This window comes from Bufo gargarizans, chromosome 9, assembly GCF_014858855.1.
Source record: "Bufo gargarizans isolate SCDJY-AF-19 chromosome 9, ASM1485885v1, whole genome shotgun sequence".
Classification (NCBI taxonomy): domain Eukaryota; kingdom Metazoa; phylum Chordata; class Amphibia; order Anura; family Bufonidae; genus Bufo; species Bufo gargarizans.
This window is the reverse complement of record NC_058088.1, coordinates 116,302,465-116,320,006: the sequence shown is the minus strand read 5'-3', so window position 1 is coordinate 116,320,006 and position 17,542 is coordinate 116,302,465. Positions and strand designations below refer to the sequence as shown.

The following is a 17,542-nucleotide window of genomic DNA, read 5'->3' as shown; positions in this document are numbered from 1 at the left end:
ACAGTAGCGTGTGTGTGAAGTTATTGAGAATGACCCTATCAGCACCTTGAATCTAATATACCCTTTTAGGGATAGATTTAAAGTAGGTCTGATACAGCAGAAACCACTAAATTAGGAAATTGCTAAATTGGGAATTGTATTTCAACCCAGAACAAAAAATGTGCTTTGACGGACACTAAATAACTTGCCCAGCCACAGCAATAACCACAGATTTAGCTGACTATAAATTTGAGGCCTATTATTTAGGCGCTGGGTGACAGGTATACGTTTACAGACAGAATTAGACTGGGATATGGCCAAAAAATAACCACACTATTGATGGTTAAATGCACTTGGTGTGACAGCTTGACCCTGATGTAGGATATAGCCAAAAAACAACCACACTATTGAGGGTTAAATGCACTTGGTGACAGGCTCAGCTTGCCCCTGATGTAGTATATGGCCAAAAAATAACCACACTATTGATGGTTAAATGCACTTGGTGTGACAGCTTGACCCTGATGTAGGATATAGCCAAAAAACAACCACACTATTGAGGGTTAAATGCACTTGGTGACAGGCTCAGCTTGCCCCTGATGTAGTATATGGCCAAAAAATAACCACACTTTTGATGGTTAAATGCACTTGGTGTGACAGCTTGACCGATGTAGGATATAGCCAAAAAACAACCACACTATTGAGGGTTAAATGCACTTGGTGACAGCTTGCCCCTGATGTAGTATATGGCCAAAAAATAACCACACTATTGATGGTTAAATGCACTTGGTGTGACAGCTTGACCCTGATGTAGGATATAGCCAAAAAACAACCACACTATTGAGGGTTAAATGCACTTGGTGACAGGCTCAGCTTGCCCCTGATGTAGTATATGGCCAAAAAATAACCACACTTTTGATGGTTAAATGCACTTGGTGTGACAGCTTGACCGATGTAGGATATAGCCAAAAAACAACCACACTATTGAGGGTTAAATGCACTTGGTGACAGCTTGCCCCTGATGTAGTATATGGCCAAAAAATAACCACACTATTGATGGTTAAATGCACTTGGTGTGACAGCTTCACCCTGATGTAGGATATAGCCAAAAAACAACCACACTATTGAGGGTTAAATGTACTTGGTGGCAGCTTGTGCTGGCGCACCACAAGACACAAAATGGCCGCCGATCACCCCTGAAAAAAGTGAATGAAAAACGCTCTGGGCAGCCTAAAAATAGTGAGCAATTGAGTAGCAGCAGTTCAATGATCCACAGCTGCAGATCGATCACTGAATGAAGTCTTTTGGAGGAGTTAATCACTGCCTAATCTCGCCCTAACGTCGCAGCTGCAACCTCTCCCTACACTGATCAGAGCAGAGTGACGGACGGCGCTACGTGACTCCAGCTTAAATAGAGGCTGGGTCACATTCTGCACTGGCCAATCACAGCCATGCCAATAGTAGGCATGGCTGTGACGGCCTCTTGGGGCAAGTAGTATGACGCTTGTTGATTGGCTGCTTTGCAGCCTTTCAAAAAGCGCCAAGAAAGCGACGAACACCGAACCCGGACTTTTACGAAAATGTTCGGGTCCGTGTAACGGACACCCCAAAATTCGGTACGAACCCGAACTATACAGTTCAGGTTCGCTCATCCCTAGTTGTGACATCACAGGGACTGGCTATCTGCTGATTGGCTGTCTGCATGGCATTATGGGTTCTCATCTCTAAAAGGTATCAGGAGAATGGTACAAAAAAAAATCTAATGCATTAGATATGTCAATGGGAACAAAACTGAATGGTACGCAATGCACCAGAATGCATTCTGCTCTGTTTGGTTGTGTTCCCATGCTGGACAGAAAGACGCTGCAAGCTGATCCGGCATGAAACACAATGTAAGCCAATGGTGCAGGATCCATTTTCTCTGACACAAAAGAAAACAGATCCGTCCCCCATTGACTTACAATGGTTTTATTGCCGGATTCGTTGTGTCCATTTTAGAGATAATACAATCGGATCAATTTATAACGGATGCAGCTGGTTGTATTATCATAACGGAAGCATTTTTGCAGATCCATGCTGGATGAGGCAAAAATGCAGATGTGAAAAAACTAGCCTAACTTGGATTTTCATTTTGTCACTGATGTCATCATGGACAAAAGAGGTCTTACAAGGAAATTCATTGTTAAACCAGGTACAATGCCTTGTAAGGCTAGCTCAACTGAATGCTATGATAGTTTTCAGTAAGCAACCTGTTACTTCATTCTGGAGAAAAAGTACTTTTAATCAATACAAAAATTAACAATTAAGTGCACTGGGGGTGGGCCCGAACCAATCTATGTACCCTTGAGCCTTCTGATTCCTTATTAGCATATGAAACAAAACAGATTTCTTTATCACATAGCAACAGATTAGCATGATATGTTTTAAATCAGAAGGGTCAGCTCTACCAGGCATTATGGCTTAATTTTAATACGGTTTAATACGGTTGATTCTGCCAACAGATTCTCTATAACCAAGCCAACCATGAACACCTACCCCAAACCCATTCCCTGTCTCTCTTTCCCTGCAGTGAGCTGGGTAAGAAAGGCGGAGACTCAGCACTTCTGTCCTGGAGGAACCAGCGGACTGCCATTCACATTGTAATGAAAAATAGCACTTTCTGTACATGAAACGACAGTGCTATGAAGAGGAAATTATTTGAATCCTCAGTCTGCTCCATTCTGACTTCTGATAGTACTTTTTATGTGCTGGAGACAGACTTTTTTTGTCTAAAAAACTTTTAGCAAAGCTTCTACAGTTAATAATTGTGCAATAGGCATATTTCCTAGCATTATCAGCAGGATACTTTTTGCCACACATGCTGCGCAATTGCACCTTTTTCTATCCGAAAACCTATTGTGAAGTAATTGTGAAGTAACGTTTTTGTCACTCCCAGGGGATGTCCAATTGTGCCTGTTTTCCTGTTTCCCAAAAACCTATTGCAATTTTTCTACAGTTTATACGTCTGCAATAAACATATTTTAGTGCATCAATAGCAGTGTATATTGTGGTTGCAGCTATAGGACATCTAGTCATGCCTATTTTTTCCTCTAAGACCTGTTGTAATTTTTCTATTGTTTGTAACTGCGCAAATAAGGTTCCACATCCACACTGTGCAGTTGCTGCTCCTAAAAAAAATTGAGAATTTTTGGGCACCTGTTCAGAACAAGCCATTGCTTCTTCTGATACACTTTCCCCTTGATAAGGCATAATTTTTGGCCAGAAAATTATTTGTTCAGAACAAGCCACTGCTTCTTCTGATACTATTATGTGCATATAAACAGGAGCAGGCATTTGCTCTCGGTAAGGCATAATTTTTGGATTGCTTGTTTAAAATAAGCCTCTTCTTTTTCCAATACCACCATTTGTGATTAAATACCTGCAGAAATTGGTCTCCAATAAGGGATCATTTTTGGAATGTTTTTTCATTTTTCAAATTTCAATTTTTAAAAACCATAAATCTGGAGGGCGCATGAGCGAGGCTCGCATGGCGGACTTGTTCCCCTGAGCTCCACTCCTCGCGCCGAACTCACCCCACATTTAGCACTGATTACTCAGCTCCACAGGCTCGAACCTTCATGCAAGGGACTCCTATGATGACCCGCAACAAAGGGAGGACAAAATCGATGGGAACACCCATGCCTTCACAGACCCTGCCGGAGCTCTTCAGGAACTCAGGCCGCAGCAATATGGCGGACCCAGTCCCTGCAACCCGGAGCCCAGCATCCTCGGAAGCCAGCAATACCTCGCTGCCGCTGGACATTCAAGATCCAGGTCAGGCTGAACTTTATAAAAATATTGCCTCTCTATTCCGCTCTGAACTGTCCCAAGCAGTGGACGAGTTTTCCCGCCAGATCCATGACCTGGGCACCCGGGTCTCTGACTTGGAGACGCGTACTGATGATCTATCGGATGCCCTACACTCAGACAAGGCGGACATTCTATCTCAAGCGGTCCAGATTGCAGCGATGGAATGCAAACTAGAGGACCTGGAGAATAGAACCAGGAGGGGTAACCTCTGGATCAAGGGTCTGCCTGAAATCTTCACTGACCTCTCAGCCACCTTGTCTGCGCTGTTCCAGGCCCTGCTGCTGCAAACTGACCCAGTGAAGCCCTAGGGAGACCTCGCTCAGATGCCTTGCCAAGGGACGTTATCCTCAAATTTCACCACCCGGGCACACGGGATCAAATTCTGGCAGCCACCCGCAACCTCACTGAACTTCCTGGTCTCCCCCCTTCAGTACATCTCTATGCCGACCTGGCTCCTTCCACCCTCCACAGGCGCAGGGACATGAGGCCGGTAACCTCGGCACTGCAAAATGCCCAGGTGCGGTACAAATGGGGATTCCCTTTTTCCCTTTCTTTTCGACTTAACTCTCGGGAACATGTGATCCACTCACCCAGAGAGGGAATCGAGATCCTACGGAAGGCAGGAGTTCCATGTGACCACGATCCAGCTCCAGAAGCCGCTCTACAACCGCAACGGCCAGCCAGGATCTGGACAACGGTACCCTGGATCTGGACCGACTTCGTCACCACCTGCTTAAGTCCGGGACTTCTGCTCGCGATCTTCTGGCCTGCCTTGGCATCAGGATCGTTGTTATTCTACCCTACGGTTTCACTCCATAACCCTTTTCCCTTTTTCTGTATTACAAGACACTAGCTTTCAACTTATAGTCCCTTCATTAATAGCTGCTATTTTCCCGAAGCTCAACATCTAATAGGGACTCGGCGTGAAGGACTGTCATGTTTGCCCCCATGTTTGGGCTCTTTAGGCTGGGTTGGGAGACTTCGTTAGAGTCCTCACCCCGCTCTACTGCACCCACCTATTTTTCTCAGGCCTATTTAGGCTTAGTTCTATATTGTTTTGTATGTTCTCAACTTTTTTTTTTTTTTTCCTTTTTCTGTTTTTGTCTATGTCAGGGGAGATGCTCGTGTTGTTTTGTTGTATGGGTGGCGGCTTGAGGTGGCGCTCCTGAGGTGGATCGCATGGGCTCACTTCGCCTTTCCTACATACTCCTTGTCATCCTGCCATGTGTAAGTTGCTATCACTCAACGTAAGGGGATTTAACTCCCCCAGAAAGCGTAAGTCTGCTTTTTCTACATATATCAAACATACACCCGATGTGATCTGCCTGCAGGAGTCCCACTTCACGCCCACCTCTCACCCCAAATACTTCCATCCACATTACACACGCTTCTATTCCTCTACTTATGTTTCTAAAAGCAGGGGGGCTATCATCTTATTGTGTAACTCCTTCCCTTTTACACTCCTGCGCTCCATAATAGACCCTAATGGGAGATATGTAATTCTTCTAGGCACCTACAGGGAAGAAACCCTGTGTATTGTAAACGTGTATGCACCCACTGAGGATCCTATTGCCTTTTTTGTTTCTATGCATTCCATTATTGCACCCCTCACCTACCACAAACTTTTGTGGTGTGGTGACTTTAATTTTGTACCTAACCCAGTTCTTGACCGCTCCACAGCCCCCCGCCCCCCCCCCCCCCCGGCTCAAATGCGCCCTTCATCCCACAACGTTAAAGTTAAACAAGTGATGGAATCCCTGTCCTTGGCGGATACCTGGAGGGAGCACAATGGCCCCCAAAGGGGATATACTTATTATTCTCCTTCTCATCAACTATACACCCGAATTGAGTTAATCCTAGCTTCCTCCTCTTGCCTTCCCTCCCTAGCCTACTCCAGACATGTTGTGTCCTCTTTATCGGACCATGACATGGTCATAGCTGATTTCGCATTAGCCAGTAGCTTCAGTGTCCCTTTTACTTGGCGCCTGAACGAATCATTGCTGACCCGACCGGTTGTGTTTAGTACGTTACTAGACGAACTTAAACAGTTCTTTTTGTTGAATAACACTCCGGACACTGATCCTATGAACCTGTGGTTCACTCACAAGGCTTTCATGCGGGGCAAACTCATTCAGGTGGCATCAAGACTTAAAAAGGACAGATCTTTAGCACAGGTTACACTAGAGTCTAAATTGGTTAAACTGGTGAGAGCCCATCAGCAAACCCCGACCCTCTACTCATTGAAGGAAATAAAAGACACTAAAACTCAATTGAATGCCCTACTCTCTAACAATACAGAAAAAGCTCTCCGCTGGACGTCCTCCTACTATTACAAATATGCCAATAAACCAGATAAGATGTTTGCTCGCCAACTCAAGGCCACACAGAAACTTTATCAAGTCTACCAAATCCGTACACGAACTGGTAGAACCACCACTCACCCAGACATCATATACACCACCTTCCAATCCTTCTACAAGCAACTATACTTGGAACAAAATGGTGACCCCAACATTAAGGCTGTTGACTTCCTATCCTCTGCTTCCCTCCCAAGGGTCTGGCAGCGCTAGAGGAACTCAATAGCCCTATCACGGCAGAAGAGGTGACTTACTCAATCAAAACCCTGAAACTAGGAAAAGCCCCGGGCCCGGATGGCTATACAGCACTTTACTTTAAAAAGTTTGCAGACCAGCTAATCCCCTTCATTACTAAATATTGTAATCATTTGTTACAAGGCTCCACACCCCCACCCGAGTTTTTAGCGGCCAAAATCACAGTGATCCCCAAACCACATAAAGACCCTCTCCTGCCCTCCAATTATAGACCCATCTCACTCTTGAACCTAGACAATAAGTTGTTCACCTCCATCCTAGCGCGTAGACTTAATGGAATTCTCCCTGACCTGATACACAAAGATCAGGTTGGCTTCAACCCCAGCAGGGAAGCCCCGGATAATATACGGAAGGTCTTGGGCCTAGTTCATGAGGCGAACAGGACTGCAACTCCAGTAGCTTTATTAGCGCTGGATATAGAGAAGGCCTTTGACACAGTCTCCTGGGCCTATCTCTGGCGGACTCTCTCTCATTTCAACATTAGAGGCCCTTTCCTCTCCACTATTCAAGCTCTATACTCTTCACCTGAAGCTAGCCTCAAATTACCTTCCTCGCATCCGTCGTCCATACCAATTTTTAGAGGAACACCCCAAGGATGCCCTCTCTCCCCAGCCCTTTTTGCTTTAGCTATGGAACCATTAGCGATAAAGATTAGATCTCATCCAGACATAACAGGGATCTCGGTTGGGGGTGTGGAGTATAAATTGAGCCTTTTTGCCGATGACCTTTTGTTAACACTCACCAACCCTATCATTTCATTCCCCTCTCTCTTGTCCCTTCTCAAGTCCTTCTCAGCTGCGTCAGGCCGACAAGTTAACCAATCCAAATCGGAACTTTTGTTGAGTAATGTCACTTGTCGGATCTGTGAGACCCTTCAGAACGGGTTCCCATTTCTACACAACCTGCACTTCCTACTATACTTGGGCATATCACTAACCAAAACACTTAACACTATATAAATATAATTATCTCCCCATGTTCACTCAGATACGGAAAGACCTGCAGACATGGGAATCCCTTCCAGTGTCCTGGGTGGGTAGGATACATATAGTGAGAATGGTAGTTCTTCCGCGGCTACTATACCTATTTCGCACCCTACCGATCCCAGTCCCAGCGTCTGATCTGGGGGCTCTCCAGGCTGACATCCTTAAATTTATCTGGGCCCATAAACGAGCTCGCATTTCTAAACTTGTTATGTGTCGTCACAAGGCCCATGGTGACCTTTCAGTGCCAGACTTAGCACAGTATTACAGGGCAGTCAGATTAGCTCAACTGTTTCTGACACATCTCTCTGCACAAGCTCAACCAATATGGGTTACCCTTGAACAATCATTGTTGAGGCCGTTCTCCTGGAGAGCCCTTATTTGGACCACCTCCTCGTTACCCTCTTCACTCCATACCAAATCCCAGCTCTCCTATTACGCTTTGCGCCTATGGAGATCCATTAGGTTCAAACGTTCTCTCCAATCCAAACCGTCCCCCTTAGAATACCTTTTGGGTAACCCGGCTTTCTCCCCTGGACTTCAATCTGGGGCCTTTTCGTGGTGGGTTGAAAAAAAATTGTGCTCCCTCCGGGATTTCCTAGTACGGGGTAAAATCCTAACTATGCCTGATTTCATTGAGAAATTCACCCCACCAGCTTGTGAACAGTTTAATGTCCGGAGAGTTTTCTCCTTTCTCCACTCCCTAAAGAATGGTTCCCATAAAATTGATTATACACCTTTTGAAAGGTTAATGTCCTTCTCTCTATTTAAGCAGGGTCTACTGTCCCGGATTTATTCTACCCTCACTGCACCCCCAGAGGACTCTAAGCTTCGTTATATGCTAGAATGGGAGGCTGATCTATTAGAGGAAACCAGTGAATCTAGATGGCACCAACGCTCCCAGACACTCTCCAAGGGGTCATGGCAAACTACTCTGGCGGAGACCTCAATTAAGATCCTTCACCGGACATATCTGGTGCCAGCCAAATTGCATCACTTCTACCCGGAGGTCCCTTCAACTTGCTTCCGGGGTTGTGGAGAGGAGGGCACGGTGTTCCATACCTGGTGGACATGTCCCATAGCTTCCAGGTTGTGGGGTCGCATTTGTGATCTGCTCTCGTCCTTGCTGGGGCACACCCTACACCCTCAGTCTTCCTACTTGGTGACAAGCCATCTAAATTAACAAATGCTAAATTCAAATTGGCCCAATTTATCTTGCTTGCTGCTAGGATCCATATTGCTTCCCAATGGCATTCCCTATCACTGAGCTATCAAGCGGTGATTGATAGGATCAACAAGATTTATCAATTTGAACGGTTGTCGGCTATCCGTTCGGATACATTTTCCTTATTCGAGGGAGTCTGGGAGCCTTGGTCGTCCTCCCCCCATTCTGCCAATTTTTCTCTCTACCCTGAACTTTGATAGGATACAGTATATGTTATATACAACTAAGAGATGGATATGAGTATGGGTCTACTCTTTACTGCTCGCCACCCGAGATTAAACACAAGAGATCTAGAACTGCATGACTGCTACCCCTGACTTTATGCTACTCTTTTTATTTTTGTTTAATTTATTTTATGTCTTTATGTTCTTTATTTTATTTGTCTGGCTTGCCTATCTGACTGGACACTACGTCCTTTATTTTGTGCACAATATAATCTGTACCTTATTATTGCGAAAAACTTTAATAAATACTATTGAAACATAAAAACCATAAATCCGACTGTTTATTAACACTGTCACTTATGCATTTACCCATAGCTATATACGTCAGTGTCACTCTGGCATTATTTACTATTGCTGTATTTGCGTTAAAGAGCCTGAAATGGGAGAGAGAGAGAGAAAAAAAAAAAGGAAAACATATCGCACCTCAAAGTGGCATACATACATTTTCAGACCAATTGGAGCACTTTTGATTTGGGTTTGTTCTTTCTCGACAAAGTTTTTCTACAATCATGTATATAAATACAATTATCTGAAAATTATCTTTTATGACATGTTTATCAGAGGACCAGGTTTTATAATTTGGGACTTCCTATAGCTAGAATTCCCACTAATCCTGAGAATCCCTCATCCTCAATGAGGTAGTCAAAGGTGTAAATTGTAACTTCTGAATCCCAGTGTAAAATCTTTAATTTTGTGGTATCTGTAAGTACCTTACATCAACAGCCATTTATCCATTGAGGGCAGGGTTATCATATACCATATTCTGTGTCTACCAAACCACTGGTTAGAACATATGTTGTGTTGAAGTAAAAAACAAAATTCTAACCTGTATGTCAAGATTGCCTTGGTTAACAGTTACTTCCAAAGATTTTATTTCCTTGTACATTTGCTCAATGAGATTACTTATATCAAAGGGAGGTTCCATTTCAAGCAGTTTTTTTATATAGCCTTTAAGATCAAAAGGTAAATGATAGTTAATTCAGTGCATACATATATTTGTAATATACTTGCAAACTCCATATGCATATCCATTTACTGCTGTGCTCATTAAGTGCTGTTCACATTTACAAATACACAGCAACCAATTTGTTGTGGATTTCTTCCAGATTTATTATCACCCATTACAGTGCAAAGGAGAAAAAAAACATCAATGTGAAAACAGGAGGCATAAAAAAGTACAAATACATCTGAATGTCCTGATGCTATTGCCCATACAAAACCACTAAGTCTGTATTAAATTTCCATACTGATATCCAGCTAGTCAGATGTGTCTGTAGAGGAGTTGTAATAAAAATATTTTTCTTTCTTATACAATACTATGTAAAGGTTTTAGGCAGGTATGGAGAAAATACAAAGGTAATAGTGGCTCACTGTGACTTTAACATGGGAGTGGTGCTGCAAAGCCCTGTTGGTCCACCAAACCAACACAATAGTATAATTAGAAAGTAAAAAAATTGGGTTGAGCACTCAAATACTGGAATACTGCATGTATAGGGTCATACATTATTTATTCTCTGCAAAGCATACCCAATAAAACAATATAAAACTGACATATATAGCAATAACAGCCATAAGATAAATTCAGCATAAAATGGATCCAAATAAATGTGACAACATAATGCAATATAATCTCAGTTGATCCTCTCACATGAATTGGTTAAATAGATTTAGTAGTAATGGTGAGTGTGTATACACCTCAAGTTCAGTTTGCCAGTGTCATTAATAGATTAATCGGCAGGTGTGTTCCTCCACCTGCAGGAATATACCCACTCTGTTCCAACACAGATTGGTAACAAATGAAGCAGTCATAGGTAATCTGTAAAACAACCATTAAATAGGCGATATGGCAGAAAGATTTGCTGTGTATGTGTGGCGTCCCACTATACTGCACTGCCTAAAACGCCTTTTACTTTTCCGGACGGTTTCTATTGCTGTAAATGTCCTTTGTGAATGGGCCCGTTCATATGATCCTCAATTGACCAGGTTTGTGGTGAGTATTACAGGGATCTCAAGGTGTGTAATGCAGCCAGTGTCCGGCAACACCAGGGAGTCGGTGGGGTTCTAGAGGGATATCTTTCCATCTGGATTTTTCAAAGAAGACGGTGGATAAAGGCAAATATGTTGTTGTTCATCTATACATATAGCAAGTCCTAACCAAACGCATTTCGGGGTCACCACTGAGGAAGGGGTATAGTGGAAACCCCGAAATGCGTTTGGTTAGGTCTTCTTTGAAAAATCCAGATTGAAAGATACCCCTCTGGAACCCCACCGACTCCCTGGTGTTGCCGGACACTGGCTGCATTACACACCTTGACATCCCTGTAATACTCACCACAAACCTGGTCAATTAAGGATCATATGAACGGGCCTGTTCACAAAAGACATTTACAGCAATAGAAGCCGTCCGGAAAGGTAAAAGGCGTTTTAGGCAGTGCGGTATAGTGGGACGCCACACATCCATTTTATGCTGAATTTATCTTATGTTCGTTATTGCTATATACAGTCATGTGAAAAAATTAGGACACCCTTTGAAAGCATGTGGTTTTTTGTAACATTTTTAATAAAAGGTTATTTCATCTCCGTTTCAACAATACAGAGAGATTAAAGTAATCCAACTAAACAAAGAAAACTGAAGAAAAGTCTTTTCAAGATCTTCTGTAAATGTCATTCTACAAAAATGCCTATTCTAACTGAGGAAAAAGATAGGACACCCTTGCCCCTAATAGCGAGTGTTACCTCCTTTGGCTGAAATAACTGCAGTGAGACGGTTCTTGTAGCCATCTACCAGTCTTCGACATCGGTCTGAGGAAATTTTACCCCACTCCTCAATGCAGAACTTTTTCAGCTGTGAGATGTTTGAGGGGTTTCTTGCACGTACAGCCCTTTTCAAGTCACCCCACAGCATCTCAATGGGATTCAAATCTGGACTTTGACTTGGCCATTCCAGGACTCTCCATTTCTTCTTTTTCAGCCAATCTTTGGTTGATTTACTAGTATGTTTTGGGTCATTGTCATGTTGCATGGTCCAGTTCCGCTTCAGCTTTAATTTTCTAACTGATGGTCTCACATGTTCTTCAAGCACCTTCTGATACACAGTAGAATTCATCGTGGATTCTATGATGGTGAGCTGACCAGGTCCTGCTGCAGCAAAGCAGCCCCAAACCATGACACTTCCACCTCCATGCTTCACAGTTGGTATGAGGTTCTTTTCTTGGAATGCTGTGTTTGGTTTACGCCAAACATGTCCTCTGCTGTTGTGTCCAAATAATTCAATTTTGGACTCATCTGTCCAAAGAACATTATTCCAGAAGTCCTGGTCTTTGTCAACTTTATCTCTGGCAAATGTCAGTCTGGCCTTGATGTTTCTCTTGGAAAGCAAAGGTTTCCTCCTTGCACACCTCCCATGCAAGTTAAACTTGTACAGTCTCTTTCTGATTGTAGAGGCATGTACTTCTACATCAACAGTAGCCAGAGCCTGCTGTAGTTCTCGAGATGACACTTTAGGGTTTTTGGAGACCTCTTTTAGCATCTTGCGGTCTGCTCTTGGGGTGAACTTGCTGGGGCGACCAGTCCTGGGCATGTTGGCAGTTGTTTTGAAAGCCCTCCACTTGTAGACTATCTTCCGGACAGTGGAATGGCTGATTTCAAAATCTTTTGAGATCTTTTTAAATCCCTTCCCAGACTCATAGGCTGCTACAATCTTTTTTCTGAAGTCCTCTGACAGCTCTATTGCTCTCACCATGGTGCTCACTCTCACTTCAACAGTCAGGAGCACACCAAACTAAATGTCTGAGGTTTAAATAGGGCAAGCCTCATTCAACATGCAGAGTAACGATCTACTAATTATGTGCACCTGGTGTGATATACCTGTGTGAGATCTGAGCCAATTTAAGAGGGAATACATGTGAGGGTGTCCTATCTTTTTCCTCAGTTAGAATAGGCATTTTTGTAGAATGACATTTACAGAAGATCTTGAAAAGACTTTTCTTCAGTTTTCTTTGTTTAGTTGGATTACTTTAATCTCTCTGTATTGTTGAAACGGAGATGAAATAACCCTTTATTAAAAATGTTACAAAAAACCACATGCTTTCAAAGGGTGTCCTAATTTTTTCACATGACTGTATGTCAGTTTTATATTGTTTTTATTGTGTATGCTTTGGAGATAATAAATAATTTATGCCCCTATACATGCAGTATTCCAGTATTTGAGTGCTCAGCCCAATTTTTTACTTTCTAGGTATGGAGAAAATGTCGCAAAGTAAGAATGCTTAAGTGTTAATAGTGATGATCAAGCATTGCAATGATCGGCACATTGCGGTGTTCGGCTGAATACCAGGTGTGCTCGAGAGCCATGCTCGAGTCTCCTCCCCGCACGTTTATTGGCTGCTACATAGCCAATAAACGTGCAGGTAAGTACTGCCACTCACTGTAATGCCGTAGCCATGTTGGTTACTGGCATTACAGTGATTGGCTGGCTGGAACGCGTCATTGAGTGCTATAAAGCACCCGATGACACGTGGTTCGGCCAGTCTTAGTCAGGGAGAGCTGTGCTGTAGAAGGGACAGATAGTGTAGGGAATTGAATTTTATTTTTTGGTTAGGCAGGGTTGGTGTTAGAGACCCAAAAGTCCTTTGAAGGACTATTGTTGTGTCTGCCAGCAATATATATATTTAGCGCAACCTGCTCTAAATTGCGTGCGATTAGAGACCCAAAAGTCCTTTTAAAGACTATTGTTGTATCTGGCAGCAATATATATTATTAGCGCAACCTGCACTAAATTGCGTGCAATTGTTAGAGACCCAAAAGTCCTTTTAAGGACTATTGTTGGATATGGCAGCAATATACTGTATATTTTTAGGGCAACCTGAGCTAAATAGCTTGCAATTGCTTGGCCGCTGCAGACAGCAACATTATCTGCGCTACATCTCCTGTGTAACGTGTGTGTAGCCTAAAAATATCTGTGACATCCAGTGCACTTTTTCCATAGATGGTGTCCGCTTCGGAAAGTTACATTACCTGCGCTACATCTCCTGTATAATGCTTGCTGTGGCGAAACCAACCTCGCCACGGTGTTTTGGAGGGGGCTGTTTGCTAGCCTCCTGCCTCAGGATTATGGCCCATGCTAACTTTTGAACCCGTGAACCTATTCCAGTGAATTTTGGATAGGTTTGTCCCCCAAGTTATACTGTTTAAATTGATGTAAGTTATATGTATGGACAATGTAACCTCACAAAGTTGTAACAACTTATAATAAGTGTAACTTGTCAGCTTGGGAGGAATATGCTGGGTGTGGTTCTATTGTCCCATTGTGTGTTTAAATGGTGATGTCTGTCCTGTTGTCTCCACATGTGTATTGGTGATCTCCCCTTTGTCCTGAGAGATAATTGGATTGTCTTCGGTCGTCTCCCCTGCAGAGAGGAGGAAACCATGATGCATTGTGGGGATATGTTGTATCTGTTCTGTGTCGCAGTCTCCCTTCTGGTCCTCTAGGGGGCGGGAACGATTGGTTGCTGTATTTACATTGTGTGTGTTGTGAATTACTGATTGGTTGGATTTCAAAACCCTGTGGGCAGTACTATGTTTGGTTTTTATCAATAAAAGAGGCTGTACTTGAAGTACAGTCAGGGCACTGCTTGACCCTCAACACGGAGCCTTGTCTCGTTATTGGGGGGATTCCCTGTATGCTGTTGGAGACTGATTGCCAGGAGTGTAAGCCGACTGATACGCTTTTCCTGTTCGTCTGCCGGCAGCTATCCGCGAGGTTCCAGCTTGGAGTGCTATTTTGTATCCAGTTCGGGAGGTTGGTGTTCTGCAGTAGCTGTGCCTGTCTCTCGGAAAGGGGCATATCGCCTAAATGGATTTTAACCCCTTGTCTGCTGAAACGGTCCGTTACACTTGCGCATCCTAAAAATATCTGTGACATTCAGTGTACTTTTTTCGTAGACGCTGCAGACAGCGACATTATCTGCGCTACATCGCCTGTTTAACATGTGCGCATACTAAAAATATCTGTGACATCCAGTGTACTTTTTCCGTAGACACTGTGGACAGCGACATTATCTATGCTACAGCTCCTGTTTAACGTGTGCATATACAAAAAATATCTGTGACATCCAGTGTACTTTTTCGGTAGACACTGCGGACAGCGGCATTATCTGCGCTACATCTCCTGTTTAACGTGTGCGCATACTAAAAATATCTGTGATATCCAGTGTATTTTTTCCGTAGACGGTGTCCGCTGCGGACAGTTACATTACCTATGCTACATCTCCTGTATAGCGTTTGCGCATTCCAAATATCTATGACATTCCGTGTAATTTTTTATTAGCCGCTGGTGACAGCAGCGACATTACCTGCGCTACATCTCCTGTATAAAGTTTGCACATCCTAAATAGCAGTGACATTCAGTTTAATTTATTTGTGCAGACACTTACAAATCTGCACTACTGTACGTGTGACATACTTGCAAGCATATATGCCATTTAATATGCACAAGGCGAGCAGTAAGGGACAGGGAAGTGGCCGTGCTGATGATGGTGCACGCAGTGGCCGTGGCCCTGGATGCAGTGAAACTGTGCCTGCTGCCAGAGCACAAAAAACACACTCATCCACGATACCTAAATTCATGTCCCAGTTTGCAGGGTGGCGCAGGACACCACTCTCGAACTCAGACCAGTGCGACCAGGTGGTCGGTTGGATTGCAGCAGATAATGCTTCCAGTCGGTTAAGCACCACCCTGTCTTCCGCAAAGTCCAGTCTCAGTAGCCAAGAGCCTGGTCAACAGAATCCTCACCCTGATCCTCCTTCCTCCCACCATGGAGAGTCTTGCCAAACAAGTTATCCCACACTCGGATATTCTGAGGAGCTCTTCTCATCGCCATTCCTTGATTTGGGCCTCTCGCCAAGCCTGCTTGAAGAGGGACATGAGGAGATCGTGTGCACCGATGCCCAAATTCTTGAGCATCCACAGTCACAAGAAGATGACGGTGGGGAATGGCAATTAGTGTTTCACAAGGTGGATGATGATGATGAGACACAGTTGCCAATAAGTCAATGGCAATTAGTGTCTAAGGAGGTTGATGATGAAGATGAGACACAGTTGTCAATAAGTGAGGTTCTTGTTAGGTCAACAAGTCAGGAGGATGAGCAGATTGCATAAGTGGAAGAGGAGGTGGTGGACGATTAAATCACTGACCCAACTTGGGAAGGTGGCAAGCCGAGCGAGGACAGCAGTACAGAGGGGGAGGGATCTGCAACACCACAACAGGCTGGAAGAGGCAGTGGGGTGGCAAAAGGGAGAAGGCGGCCCACACCAAACAGGCCCGCAACTGTTCCCCGGAGCACCCCCCTATGGCAATCTTTCTTGCCAAGGGGTAGGTGTTCCGCAGTCTGGTGCTTTTTGAGGAAAGTGCGGATGATAAAAGAATTGTCATTTGCAACCTGTGCCGTACCAAAATGAGCAGGGGCATGAACACTAGCAACCTCACCACCACCAGCATGATCTGCCACATGGCATCAAAGCACCGTGATAGGTGGGCCGACTGCCTGCGTCCACAATAAGTGTCTGCGGGTCACACCACTACCTCCTTTTCCCCTGTGTTACATGCTGGCCAATCCTCTGTCCAACACTCCAACACGCAGGCCCAGATGCCTCCTGCCCTGCACCTGAACCTTCGCAAGCACCATCAGTGACCACATCCACCTCTGTGTCCCAGCACAGCGTACAGATGTCCATACCCCGGGCCTTAGAACAAAAGCGCAAATATCCAGCCACCCACAGGCCATAGCACTAAATGCGCACCTTTCCAAATTGCTGGCCCTGGAAATGTTGCTGATTAGGCTTGTGGACACTGAGGCTTTCTGCAGCCTGATGGAGGTGGCTGTCCCTTGTTACTCAGTCCCCAGCCGCCACTATTTTTCCCGGTGTGCCATCCCCGCCTTACAAAAGCATCTGTCCAGTAACATCACCCGTGCCCTGACCAATGCAGTTATTGGGAAGGTCCCAGTGGCGTAGGGATCGCCAAAGCAACCATAGCAGTGGCTATGGGGCCCTACGCCACTGGGGCCCGTCCGGGCCCCGCCCACACACACTACAAACAGGCAGCCAGGCCCGAGCCGCAGACCGCCCGCCCACTACACTAGTGTAGTGGGCGAAGCGCGGGCGGTCCGCGGCTCGGGCCTGGCTGGGGAGGAGTCAGGACTGGACTGGAGCAGGGCGCACGCAGGGCCGGGCCAACACAGAGGCTGGGGAGGCTCCAGCCAGGCCACTGAGTAAGGAAGATCCGATCATATTCTAACCCCCAGGCGTTCCCATGGTGACGGGGACGCTTGCCTGGGGTTTAGAATATACCATCGGATCTGAGTTTTCACGCTCTCAGTGAGAGCTTGAAAACTCAAATCCGATGGTATATTCTAACCCCCAGGCGTTCCCATTGTGGCAGGGACGCTTGCCTGGGGGTTAGAATATACAGGGCCACGCCGCTCACAGGAGCACATTTATAAACTAATCAGTAACTTTAACTTTAATCATTGACATTGCTGAATGCTGATCTCTTTACTTGGATTGGATACCTTACTCTGTGTTAGCTCCGGTAACGGTAACAGTAGGCAGTGCAGGCGGGCGGCGCTCACTCACTGACGTCACGCGCCTGCTCCTCCCACTAGGCGGCGCAG

General features: G+C 44.8%; 1 protein-coding gene across 1 annotated transcript in view; it reads right to left on the bottom strand.

The window, feature by feature from the left end:
- Window positions 1-9,805, bottom strand: part of TEX11 (testis expressed 11) — a 1,226,647-nt gene extending 1,216,842 nt beyond the window's left edge. The window contains exon 1 of the mRNA XM_044268992.1: window positions 9,696-9,805. Coding sequence (XP_044124927.1) covers window positions 9,696-9,794 — 99 coding nt within the window. The 5' untranslated portion in view covers window positions 9,795-9,805. The remainder of the gene's footprint in view (window positions 1-9,695) is intronic.
- Between the last annotated feature and the right edge of the window lie 7,737 nt (window positions 9,806-17,542).